At 37.8% G+C, this 13,395-nt stretch overlaps 1 protein-coding gene across 2 annotated transcripts in view; it reads left to right on the forward strand.

Annotated features, from left to right (window-relative positions):
• LOC107738968 (actin filament-associated protein 1-like) overlaps positions 1-13,395 on the forward strand; it is a 66,916-nt gene that overhangs the window by 41,488 nt on the left and 12,033 nt on the right. For both annotated transcript variants that reach the window (XM_016550905.1, XM_016550903.1), the window contains exons 4-8: positions 6,261-6,369; positions 6,523-6,734; positions 7,522-7,701; positions 12,197-12,289; positions 12,953-13,028. In XM_016550905.1, the coding sequence (XP_016406391.1) occupies positions 6,261-6,369; positions 6,523-6,734; positions 7,522-7,701; positions 12,197-12,289; positions 12,953-13,028 (670 nt within the window). The remainder of the gene's footprint in view (positions 1-6,260; positions 6,370-6,522; positions 6,735-7,521; positions 7,702-12,196; positions 12,290-12,952; positions 13,029-13,395) is intronic.

The following is a 13,395-nucleotide window of genomic DNA, read 5'->3' on the forward strand; positions in this document are numbered from 1 at the left end:
TCACAAGATCCTTCAGAAATCATTCTAATATGCTGATTTGCTGCAAGAAATATTTCTGATGATGATGATCAATGTTGATAAGTTGTTCTGCTTAATAATGGAAACTGTGATAGATTTATTTTCAGGTAATTATTATTATTACCGTATTGGCCCGAATATAAGACGACTCTGATTATAAGACGACCCCCCTTTTTCCAGATGTACCTTTTGGAAAAAGGCTTTTTAAAAACCAAATCTTGTTTTTTCTCAGTAAAACACATTTTGTCTTCAATTATTTTCACAGTGCATTTTTTTCCTATTTTAATTTTTGTTTTGAAGGTATGGTAAAAACTGGTCAAATGTACCAACAATCACATTTAAAAAATATACACTTTTTGATATACCATTAAAAAAAAAAAAAAACGGTAGTCCATCTGAATTAGGACATTTAGGCTATCCATCTAATAGTAGCCTACCAAAATCTTATTAACAGTAGAAGTTAAATCTTACTGTAGTCTTCAAATCTGGGTACTGTCTTACGTTTTAAAATCACAAAGGGAGTTTGGTCCCATCAGGCTAACGTGACAGTCACGACTCATGCAGCTGTAAGGTTTTCTTTTTCTTTTGTTTTTACTCGCGATCTTTACAACACGCATTACATTACGTATTTCATGGCACACTCGTTTAATGCGTATTTGGCGCCACCTAGTGTTGTGGGTGTATTATTGACATGTCAAAGTCTAGACCCTGAATATAAGACGACCGAGTTTTTTCAGATGTATTTCCAAGAAAAAAATATCGTCTTATATTCGGGACAATACGGTATATATTTTATACATTATTATATGTCTATTATATATTTTACTTGAAATATAATATTAAGTTGCATATAAGTGGAGGTCAACGTCAATATTTTTTGAAAGTCATGGTATAGTTTTCCGCCAGTAGCCAAGTAACAGTCAGTGTAAAAGGTTCAAGTCATTCTGATAACATTGTAGTTAGGCGTGATCATTTTACAATAGATTTTACAGTAAGTCTTCTGACTACTTAACACTTGCCAGTCTTTGTTATTAATTATATAGATGGAATAATTATAATTATGTAAATATTCTAAATTAAATTAAATTAAAATTAAATGTATGCATTTAGCTGACGCTTTTATCCAAAGTTATGCATGCTATACATTTTTTATCAGTATGTGTGTTCCCTGGGAATTAAACCCACGACCTTTTGCGCTGCTAACACAATGCTCTACCACTGAGCCACAGGAACGCATTTCCCATAATGCTGTACCAGTGACAAGAGCCCAACATAGCAGGAGAATCAGGTACTTTTGAACTGACAGTTTCTCTTTTTATGTGCACAGTTGCAGATGGTGTAGTTCCAATGTAATTTGATTTTAATTTTTTGACTCGATTTAGCAGTAATTATCAATACTGTGGTCTACATCAGTTATACATAGAGTTCCTTCAGGTGGTACAACACTTTTATTTAATTAAATTTTTTATTTTAAAATTAATTTGTCTTTGATTTATTTTTCCAGCAATTTCTAATCTGTTTTAAATTAATTTTGCCCAGTTAGTACTTTGTTGGTCTTGAAAGTTAGAAAAAGAACACTATAACCTAAAGCACTCTTTTTGGTGGTCTAATCAATTCAATATTTTTAGCTGCTTCTTAAGCTGGCATGTCAAAAAACACATCTCAAGACTTCCCCTAGTATGAGTGCTGTTACAGGGCTTGTTCTTCAAAATGAGCTAGACGGAATGCAACTGAATGGAACAGGACCCCCGTCTTGAGGTGTGTTTTTTGACACGCCATCTTAACCTGATGCTGAGAAGCTGAAAATACAAAGAAACATGATGCGACCTCCCATCCCATCATGCACAGTGAGTTCAAAGACAACACTGCCACATATCAAATAAACATTTGTGGATTCTGTCGTGGAGGGGGTAAAACCCTGGTACACTTTCTGCAGTCACCGAATTGCATCCTGCCATTCGTAACTGAGCAGAGAGAGAGTGCGTGTAAGAGAATATGGGGAAGCCATAGCAGACTTCGCTGTGACAATGATGACTTCCATCTGTGTTGATGTTGGCTTCTGCTCCTCCCCACCAGCATACCCCAACTGCACCTCAACACACAATGTCACATTAATGAATACAGACGCAGACAACCTCATTATCTGTCTGCTCTTTGTAACCCAAAAGGGAGTCTGTTTTTGAAAAACCTCCCCTCTTTTTAGGACATTTTTAGCTCCTCCTTTCTTCATGTTTCCCCCGTTTTCACTGAATGTCCCAAAGTTAAATGAAGGTTCTTTGCCCAAAATGATGTATCACTGACTATTGATGACAAAAGTCATAGCAGGAGAGTCAGGTTTTGGGTCTATGGGTCCCCCCCCCCCAGCTCCCTTTTAAGGAAGGTTAATCGCAGTCTGGAATGCAATGACCTAATCCTTCATTGTGTCATGGACAAAAGGAGGAAAATGAATTATGATTCATGCACAACAATGCATTTTGTTCATTGCCATGGAAATACCAATACAGATGGTGATTTCTACCCCTCTGAACATCTTTTAGAGGTTATAGCAAGTGACATTTTATATAGCCACTTCATTCGGGAAAATGAGCTTTCAGTTTTTCGACTGTTTTTTTATGTGGGACTGCTGGAAAGTTTCTGCGAAGAACCAGTCGAGACTGAAAAGATTCTCCAAAACACATGGAAAACCATTTGTAGAGACACAAACCTCACAAAACTAACTCCACTGCATGAATGTGTGTGAAAGTAAGATTTAGTTGAGTCTTTGTGTATAAATAATGTTTAAGTGTATGCATGAATATATCAAGGCAGCCAAACAAGGAAATGTGATGATTAAACGATTTAATTATTGTCGGACTTGAGTGCATTTTCCTGGCTGCCCTGTGCTGCAGTCCCAATACAATAGACCCAGACTGGCCCAGACGTCTGTTAACACTCACACTTATCACGGACCGCATTATAACACTATACACTATGTTATGAAGTGAAATGGTCTGGAAAGGAAGTGTGAAATGAAGTTTGAAGCTCATTTTTGAAATCTAGATCAAGTATTTACCTTTATACATAAGCACAGACATATTGATGGACTAGATTTTGCATCAATAGGTGGAAGTGTACTTTTTTTCTGTAGGTGCAGATATGCTTCATACAGATTTCCAGCTCAGACCAGCGGTGGAACTATGCCTAAAAATACTTGAGCGGCTCTGGTACGGAACGCTGCTTCAGCAAGACTCTTTACACAGCAGTTTTTGCCTGGAATTCTGTCCTCCCTCCGGGCTTAGATGCCCTGATGAACCGAAACCGTAACAGGCAGTAACACAGCCGTCTTTTGTGTTTAGCTGAGCAGTTTATGGCTTGATGGGACGGAAGGAACTGATAAATAGTGCTTCTGTATTCAGTGAACTTTTTGACTGGAAATGACAACCATAAAAGAAAAACAGTTCTTTGCCCTTTTGGTTTTCCATATTTCATTGTTTTTTCCCCCCACTTTATTTCAACAATGTACACTACTGTTCAAAAGTTGGGGGGTCTGTATGATTTTTACTTTTTTTAAAAATAATTCTCTTATGCTCACCAAGGCAAAAAATATTTATGAATTAAATATTATTACGATCTAAATGAACTAATTTCTATTTTAATATATTTTAAAATGTAATTTATTTAAGTTATGGCAAAGCTGAATTTTCAGCAGCCATTACTCCAGTCTTCATTACATCACATGATCTTTCAGAAATCATTATATGCTGATTTGGTGCTCAGGAAACATTTCTTATTTTTATCAGTGTTGAAAAAAAGTTGTGTTACTTAAAGGGTTAGTTCACCCCAAAATGAAAATTCTGTCATTAATTACTCACCCTCGTGTTGTTACAAACCCGTAAGACCTTCGTTCATCTTCGGAACATAAATTAAGATATTTTTGATGGAATCTGAGAGCTCTCAGACCCTGCATAGACAGCAACGCAACTGTAATGTTCCCAGGTCCAGAAACGTAGTAAGGACATCGGTAAAACAGTCCATGTGACATCAGTGGTTCAACTTCAGTTTTGCGAATATAAGAGAATACTTTTTGAGCGCAAAGAAAACAAAAATAACATAATTTATTTAACAATTCTTCTCCCCCGAGTTACGTCTTCCGCCATTTTGAAGAGTACCCAAGAGCGTAATCGATGTAATCAGCGTTGTTTACATTCAGAGGAGAAAGCGCGCGCAAGAACGTAATCTGCGTAATCAGCGTTGTTTACGCTTAGGGGAAAGCGTGCATATGCATTGTGATACTCTCTAAAATGGCGGAAGACGTAACTCGGGGGAGAAGAATTGTTAAATAAATTATGTTATTTTTGTTTTCTTTGTGCTCAAAAAGTATTCTCGTATCTTCGCAAAACTGAAGTTGAGCCACTGATGTCACATGGACTGTTTTACCGATGTCCTTACTACGTTTCTGGACCTGGGAACATTTCAGTTGCGTTGCTGTCTATGCAGGGTCTGAGAGCTCTCAGATTCCATCAAAAATATCCTAATTTATGTTCCGAAGATGAACGAAGGTCTTACGGGTTTGTACTATTGTACCACATCGAGGTTACCATGGTGATAAAGTGTGCCAGGTGGCAACTGTGATCACTGGTCCTTTGGTCTCTTGAAATGTGTTGTAATTCCCCCCACCTGAAAAGCACTGGAAAATAACAGTGCTTTCTGTGAGCTGAAATGAAAGAAAAAGAAATAAAGACAGACTTTCCATGGGTTAGAGGGGGGAAAAAAGGAAAATGAAAAGTGTTTATATGAGTTTGTCATCAACCATAATTGTTTGCATGCAGCCTGGGAAATGAGGGAGACTCTGGAGGGCCTGTGTTGTCATGACAACACCAGGTTGTCACATGTGCTGCCAGCGGGGCCCAACCAACCAAGGCCCAAATCAGACGGTCTTAAACACATTGTAACTCACACATGCATGCTCATTTGCGCTCATATACACACAGTCTCTCTTTCTCTTTTTCTCTCTTTCAAACAATCTGACTCGCACACTAATGAGGTTCTATAGTGTGCACATTGATTATAGACACCAGGGGCCTCGTGTAGAAAACTTTGTGCAGATTTTATCCTAAAAGTATGTGTATGCACAAAAGTTTTCTGATTTTTAAACAATTTATTCATGTTGTAACTTTAATAAGAATGAAAATGCATATGCAGATATTTAGATTTTCTCTAATCTTTCATTTTTTTCCTCAGAATTTTATAATCATTTAATTATTATTATTATTATTATTATATATGTATATTTTATTGTATTTAATTTAGTTATTTAATTATAATTATTACACATTTATAATACTTTTCCTGCTTTCACTGACCTCATTCTAGTGCTTTCTAGGATTGCCTTCTCCACTAAAGATGCAATGCTTCCCTGCCCTAGCAATTGAGCCAAATGAAAGTCTTGGAAGGCAGTATAATTATGCCACCTACCTTTGGGTACAGTCTTGGCATTAGGAGAGTGTCTATGGTGATGTAAAACGCTGCCTGTGGAGGCAGCACACTAGATTTTGGAAGTGAATCTTTATTGCAGCAAACTAAATGAATGATAGACTGTTAGGTATTACCTTTATTTACTACTACAGTTGTTTTTGTTTAAATACAGATGGAGAAATCTGGACAAATGACTTGCGTTAGGTAAGAAGCCCACACTTCTAATGGTGTGCCTCCAGATGGGAATAAAGAACAGCAAATAGCCCTGAACTCTTTTTCCAGAACTTGCTGGCCAGCCTTATGATTCTCGTCTTTCTATTCTGTAGCTCACTCTGCTCTTGTTTCCTATATTTGATTTGTTTGTGTTGTACTTTCACTTTCTTTTCTTTTTTTCTTCTACTTATCATGACCAGCTGCTCTTTTACCATAAAATTCTCTGTTTTTTTTTACAGTTTTGTTTGTTAATATTCCCTTTTGACTCTTGCCACAGTTGTTGATATGTACGCCCTTGGTTGGTTCATATTGGCCTCATTGTGATGTTAGAGATCTTAGTTCAGTATGAACAGTTGACCTCTAAGATGGACTTCAGATAAGATGGATGATGCCTCAGCTGTTTTGATATTGTTAGTTTTTGAGGATTCACAACTGCTAACATTCATTGGAGCCAGTGAAGCTGATATTTTTGACCTCACAATTCTAGGAAAAGGAGGAACGAACACTCTCATCCAGGAGGCTGTATGACTGAGCTGACCACTTTCTCTCTCTTTCTCTTTCCCTCCGTCCCAAAGCCTCCAGACAACGGGCCTCCTCCCTTGCCGAGCTCCTCTCTTCCTGAAGGTTATTATGAGGAAGCCGTTCCGCTGGGCCCTGGGAAAGCACCAGAGTACATCACCTCTAGTAAGGACAGTCTTTAACACCACACTATTAATATGTTATACATTTTAGAGCTATGACAGTAATGTAGCTGCATCTGTGACCTAAGAATGACCAGAACATTTTTGCATTAATTTCAATAAAATTCAATAATCAGAGTTCCAATTGTTTTCTCAGATTATGACTCGGATGCCATGAGTAGTTCATATGAGTCATACGATGAGGAAGAGGAGGATGGGAAGGGGCAGAAGATGCATCACCAGTGGCCATCTGAGGAGGCCTCCATGGACCTGGTTAAAGACGCACGTATCTGTGCATTCCTGTTGCGAAAGAAACGCTTTGGACAATGGACCAAATTGCTCTGTGTCATAAAGGACAACAAACTGTTGGTGAGCACACACACACTCACAGAGATGGACAGGAGAAATGAGATAAAGACACTTAATTATATTTCAGGATGTCTCCTGTCAGCTGAAATTAAAAGATATCATTCATAAATCAGGGCCATAGAAATATAATCACTTTTTAATCAAAAGTGATTCAATGGCTCAATTTACTAATTAGTCAAATCAGTTAATTAGTCAAATAAATCTCATTCTAAGGTCTTATAGTGTGACATAATTCACATTTTCATAAATCAAGAAATATTTGATTATTCTGAATATTTTAATGTAGTGAAACAATTGTTAATAGTATTTCCTGTATGTGGAGACAAAGCTTACTTTAAGTTGCAATGATAGTACAGCATCTGGCACACTTTACCCCACCAAACTATTTTAGGAAAAATGCTTCATTTAATAATTAATGGTAAATGTTTAGCCTAACAATTTAAATTTTTCTACATTAGTAATCATAATATCAGTTTTTAGCATAAAAATGCTAACTTTTTATATGCTTATCTGTTTTTTTCATGTGCATCTCATAATCACAGGAAGCTGTATATGTTGTGCCTAAATGTATGGTCACTTGATAAAAATGATGCACAGTTTACATAATTATGGACGCGAGACAGTTTACCCACTGACACATCTTACCCCACTCTCCCATTGCCTCTATTCCTAAGCAGTTCTGCTTGACTTGACTCAGCTTATGTTGTAGTGCGTAAACAAAAAGATTTCAGAGGAAAATATTTATAAGCTAAGCAGCTTCCCTAATGTGTCTCTCTCTTTCTCTCAGTGCTACAAGTCTTCCAAAGACCAGACTCCACAGATGGAGCTCCTCCTGTCTGGCTGCAGCATCACACACATTCCCAAAGACGGCAAGAAAAAGAAGCATGAACTGAAGATCGTCCATCAGGGAGCTGATGCTCTGGTGCTTGCCGTACAGAGCAAAGAACAGGCCGAAGAGTGGCTAAAGGTAACCAGACAGCTCAAAAAGTGCTAGGCTCCTATTCATAGGATTGTGCTCAATGATGAAAATCTGGAGTAGCTTATTAGAAACCAGCTGTCGACCTGCAAGTTCCACACGGATATGCTCGTCTTTTCAGCACAGAAGTTAAACAAACCAGCAGTAGCAGTCCTCAGGTCCAGCTGTTCAGTGTTTGTGTTCAGTTGGGTGTGTTGGGTTAAAAGCAGGTTGCCCTGTACATACTAAATACAGAACTATATATTACATCTTTGTTCTCGGGTGTCACATCAACATATTTAGATTATATCCGGCTGCAGTTCATTTCAACTCCATGCGCAAGTCTTGTGTGAGCTTAAACTTTAACAAGTGTTTCTTGGTTTAAGTTCAAAGGATTTTAATCTTAACGGCTCTGAAGATTGAGTTTGTTGATAACTTGTTACTTTGATAGTCTGTTCTACATCTATTTAAAGCTGTTTTCCTCCACATCTGGTTTTCACAAACATTATGAACAGTGCCAGTGAAAGTCTCTGAGCTCTCGTGTGATGGATCTTTGAGTTTATAACCTGAAAGCAACTTATACTGCAGATAAATCATCAAAACCAGCTGCAGTCAATGGACGATTGATGGAAATTGCAGTTCCCTCATTACTGTCCATCACTCCTCTGGTGGCTCTGTTTATAAAGACATCACTCATTGCAACAGTCTCATTTATAAAGACAAAAAAAGAGCGATTTTCCTATTCTGTTACTATGTTTCCATATGGTAACGAGCTTCTGTTTATTGATTTGCTGATAGGAAGGCACATGCAGTTAGCTGTACAGCACCTTCAAGTGGGTGTGGACATCAGACTGTGCAAATATACAGCCCGGGAAAGCAACAACAGCTGTAATTGCTGTTTAGGAAGGGGGCAAAGCTCTGTGCTGTTTGGTCAGGTGTCGTGTACTAAAAACATACTGGAGTAATTGATTTCTGCTTGGGATAAACAGAAACCACCCTTCCTCGAAGGGATTTGTTGTATTGTGTTTCAATCATGCACACACTGTACACCCAACCAGGGCCGTCGCAAGGCGGGTGCGAGGCCCTGTGCAAAGTTGACGTGCGAGGCCCTCAGCAATTTTGTGTGTGGGAGGGGGTTGCTATATTAACGAACGCAACTTTAACACGCATCTGATCGATTGTGATGCCGTGCTCACTGACATGCTTGAATCACGGTCACGCACATGCTCATAAGATCTACTGCATAATAATAATAATAATAATAAAGCAATTAAATAAGTAAATAAGAATGCTAAAATAAGTTCTAGGTTTGTAGTTATATATGAAGAGTTCAGATGCAAAAGCCTCTAAGTGCCATCTAAAATTTTCTTCTAAAATGGTTATTTTCTCAGGCTCCTATGTTTATGTTCAGTTATTTTACTTTAATGGGAAAGAAAATAAACTATCCATTGCCATTAAAGTGAAATTACTGAACCTACACATAGGAGCCTCATTTTAGCTCATTTTAGAAGAAAATTTCAAGCTGCACTTTTGAAAACACTTTTTGAAAACAGGCTTTTGCATCTGAACTCTTCATATAAAGTAGTAATCAATTTACACTATTTGAAAATAATATTTTATTTTAAAATGTGCACATTCACTCTTATTCGTATGTCTAATAGTCGAAAACGCAAACGTCTCTTGTCAGGTTCATTTATGATTTACATGAATCATGATCGCATATTTTCATTTAAAAACGGCAAAATTTCATAAAAAGTTGAGTAGTTTGCATCACTAGATAGTCTATTACTGTCAATCGCTGAACATTTCTATCGTAAAACAGTTGTCTAATAGAGTACTACTTACATCTTTCCACAAACTCTCATTGCGTTGTGACAGTGACAGTAAGACCCGCCTTCTTTGATTTGATTGGCCATCTCGATCATTTTGACATTGACGAGTGCTGTTGGTCCACTGAAGCAGACCAGCCTAAACGTTTTACTTTTAAAATTTTTTGTCATCCTAACAACAAACAGCTTTACTCATTCTTATACACAGAGTCTTATACTGCCTATCACCCAACAACTCAATGGTGCGTAAGGACTCATTCCCAAAATGAAGAAGCATGTTCTCTCTAACTTCAGTAATAACCTGGTAAATTATTTATTCCAAAGAAACTCGAATATTCCACTTTTTTTATTCTGCATCTAATGTCTCCCATATAATTATAATTTTCTAGGCCTGGAAAAATCATGAAAATCTTAAAAGTCTTGGGAAAGTGAAAAAATTTCTCTAGTCCAGTTTATTTATTTTAAAAATATTATTCAAGCTCCAATTAAAACTAAATCAAATAAATTATTGCAATTAGAAATTTGCTATTTTTAAGTGATTTAATTTGTTTTTTCCAAATTGTTCTTGTTAATGTCATTTTTTCTAGACATTAAATCATTAGTCACTAGACATTAGATCATTAATAACAGTAAATAATCCACTGATTCTCTTTTAAATATTCACAAGATGAGGTTTTTTCAGAATTGTGTTCAGTTTTGCTCTGCTTCAATTAAAATCAGTTTTTTTTTTTTTTTAAAGTGGAACTACATTTTTTATGGGAGACAGTAGTATTAAATTAGTGGAATATTAGGCGACAAGGAAACTTTTTTAAGCTTTAATGGAATACTTCATGTCTTCAAACAAAATTGAGGAACATTATAGAAGCCCAGAGGTGTCTGTGGCCCATTAATGCTTTATCCGGTTTGCTAATGATTTATTTATGGAAAATGTTGGCTTGTTGTTTTTCATTTTTAATTAGCTTTAGTGTTGTATCTCACCACTGCATTGTTTTCCTCTTTGTTCTCTCTCTCTTCCAGTTTTTATTCGGTTAGTTCACTCCATGTAGTTTCTCTGTTCTGATCCTTTGGACAGGCCTGGGGAAATTCCACCTCCTGTCTTTCTTCTTCCCTTCGTTCTTCTTTCTTCTCTATTTTTTGTCATTTGACTCTCCTCTGCCCTTGGCGGGAATGGTAAGATATGGAGTGCATTTGTTCTCCTGTTAGTCTTTGTCTATTGTATCAATGAACGTGACCACTGTATAATGTTGAAAGTTTTATTCTTCTTGTCACTTCCTGCTTTCTGTTGCGTTGCATTTTATTAGCTACTGAGTGTGTAGGTTTGTGTTTGTGTGCTGATTGGTGTGAAATTGTTAATTACTGCCCATGCTGAATGCTCGTCATTGGCTTTGCTTCTCTTCACTATCTATTGTGACAGTTTTGCGTTACAACTCAAAGTTTGAATGTCTACAAACATTTGTTTGACTTGTAACTTTGACTTTGGTTGTTGGATTTCATGCAGTAGTTCTCCATATTAACTCTTCATTTGAAAATATCAATTGCTAATGAGGGCACATTAGCACAGCACAAAAGATTTTTTGACTGAGCGTATCCCAGAAACCCACTTTGCTGTCAAAGCCAAAGAGTGAGGCCACAGCCTGCAATTTTCCCATGAGCCCAATTATGTAAACCGGTTGCCAAACCCCAACGTGCTGCGTCAAGTTACGACGCTCAGAGGAGCTCAACGAAAAGGATATTTGGTTATATATGGGTCTTTGGCATGGGGGCAGTTTGGGAAGGGGCTGTGTAGGGTGTGTAAAGGTGAGCTTCTCTCTTTGTGATGGATCTCTGTGTCCATCTTGTACACTCGACACCACTGGTTATGTTTTTTTTTTGGATGTTACCCCCAGGTAATGTGAGGTCACACTTATATGTGGCGGCGAAGAGTCTGTGCAGTCTGGAGATCTCTGGATATCTCATTCACACAGAGCCACTGCACAGCGCATAGACAGCCACGAGAGCAATGACGCACGTAACAGCCTTCCAGCTGCACTTCCAACTGCATGTGACGTGCAGAATCCATTTGAGCGCATGTGCATGGCAGAACGTGGAGGTGGTGGAGAGTTTGTGGCATCTGTTTAACTGGGAGCAAAGAAAGTTTCGGACTATTCAAGGGTTCCCATGGAAAATATAATACAATTTCTAAACCCGGAAAAATCGTGAAAATTAAAACAATCTAATAAAATAATAAAGTCTTGGAAAAGTCTTACATTTTCAAATCAGATTGTAAAACTATATATTGACCAAAAAAATTGCTCTTTTTTTTTTAATAGGTTTAAGAAAATTTCTCTAGTTAATGTCATTTGTTTTCTATTGCTCTCTACCTGTATTTATTAATGTAAAATATATACAGGTGCATCTCAATAAATTAGAATGTCGTGGAAGCAATAATTTAAAAAATATATTTTTATCTTAATTCCAGAAAAATCATGAAATTCATTGAATTCATTCAAAAAGTGTGGGAACCCTGTTAAACATCATAAAAATAGCATTTTTTTTAATGCCACCATTTTTTTAGAAATTGATCAGTGTTTCTTTATTTATAATAGAACAAGCATTCCCATTCATTTAAAAATGGGATATTGAGAAATATAGAATTTCTGCCTGTTATTTTGCACTTTTTGTTCTGTGGTCTCTTTAAGGTGATGAAGGAAGTCTGCTCTAATGGAAATGGAGTGGTGGACTGTGACGGAGCTGGTTCTGGTTCCCCAGTTCACAAAGCAGAGCTGGAAAAGGTGCGAATTCATAATTCTATTTATGTATAATACTTTGCATGTGTGGGTGTGGGTTTACTATGCCTGCAGAGTATGTTGGTCTACCTACATGCAGGTTTGTGAGACTGTGTGGCGGTTTGCATGCTTGCCAGCTTCACCACACCTCAGTACCCTGCACAGGCACCTCCTATCTGTATTCCTGCACAGCTTGCTATGGATATGTTCTGCTGACAAGGTTAAATAGGTGTGGGAGGAAATGTGATCTTATCATTTTTTAGAACACATTCTTTAATATGCAGTATGCTGTGACATTATTTTTGCAGCGTGCGCATGTTGCACTTGTTTATGTGTGTGTTCTGTTTTTAAGACAGATCTAAAGGGGGTTTAATGTCAAACCTCTTAAACTGGCACAGCATGCATCAGCCTATTCTAATTATTCACACTTAATGCAAAACAGATGCGCTCCGAGTTTTGTTTGGGTAGACTGCAGAGGTGTATGTGTATGCGCTTTAGTATTCCATACTCTTTGTGTATGTATATAATGTGTCTGTCTATAAACAATTTGTCATTAAATTTAACAATGAATCCACTGTTATTTGTGCCGTTCAGTGTTCACTCTCCTGCTAAAATGCATGTTTTCTCTGTAACTGCAAGCATACCTGTAACCTTACTCTTGTTTTGCAGAAGCTGTCCTGCGATCGACCCAGTTCAGATGGAGAGCCCTGTCATGAAAATGGCATCTCAGATGGCAAAGATCCAGGTGAGTCTTTATTAGGGCTGGGTATCGAGTTCGATACTTTTTAGGCACCGACCGAATTGCCTCGATACCATCGAGTATCGAAAAACGTCTCGTCGTTCGGTACCAAATTTCGATACCTAAGGGGTTAATCTCATCAGTGTCAGTGAGCCAATAAGCCTGCAGCACTAGCCGGTGTGTTCGACTAGAGGTGCGGCGCAGATCGATCATCCGCGAGAGCGATTCGAAAGCACACGGAGCAGTCTGCTCTCTTTAGCTCTCGTGGTACTGTAATACACCCATCGGTCTGCACAGTCGGTCCGCGTCAAGTCGAACACACCCAGAGAGTGGCGCACACGTGAGGCTGTAGTGTGAATGCGTCCCAGCCCCC

Source organism: Sinocyclocheilus rhinocerous, unplaced genomic scaffold (genome assembly GCF_001515625.1).
Source record: "Sinocyclocheilus rhinocerous isolate Xijiao unplaced genomic scaffold, SAMN03320098_v1.1 scaffold735, whole genome shotgun sequence".
Taxonomy (NCBI): domain Eukaryota; kingdom Metazoa; phylum Chordata; class Actinopteri; order Cypriniformes; family Cyprinidae; genus Sinocyclocheilus; species Sinocyclocheilus rhinocerous.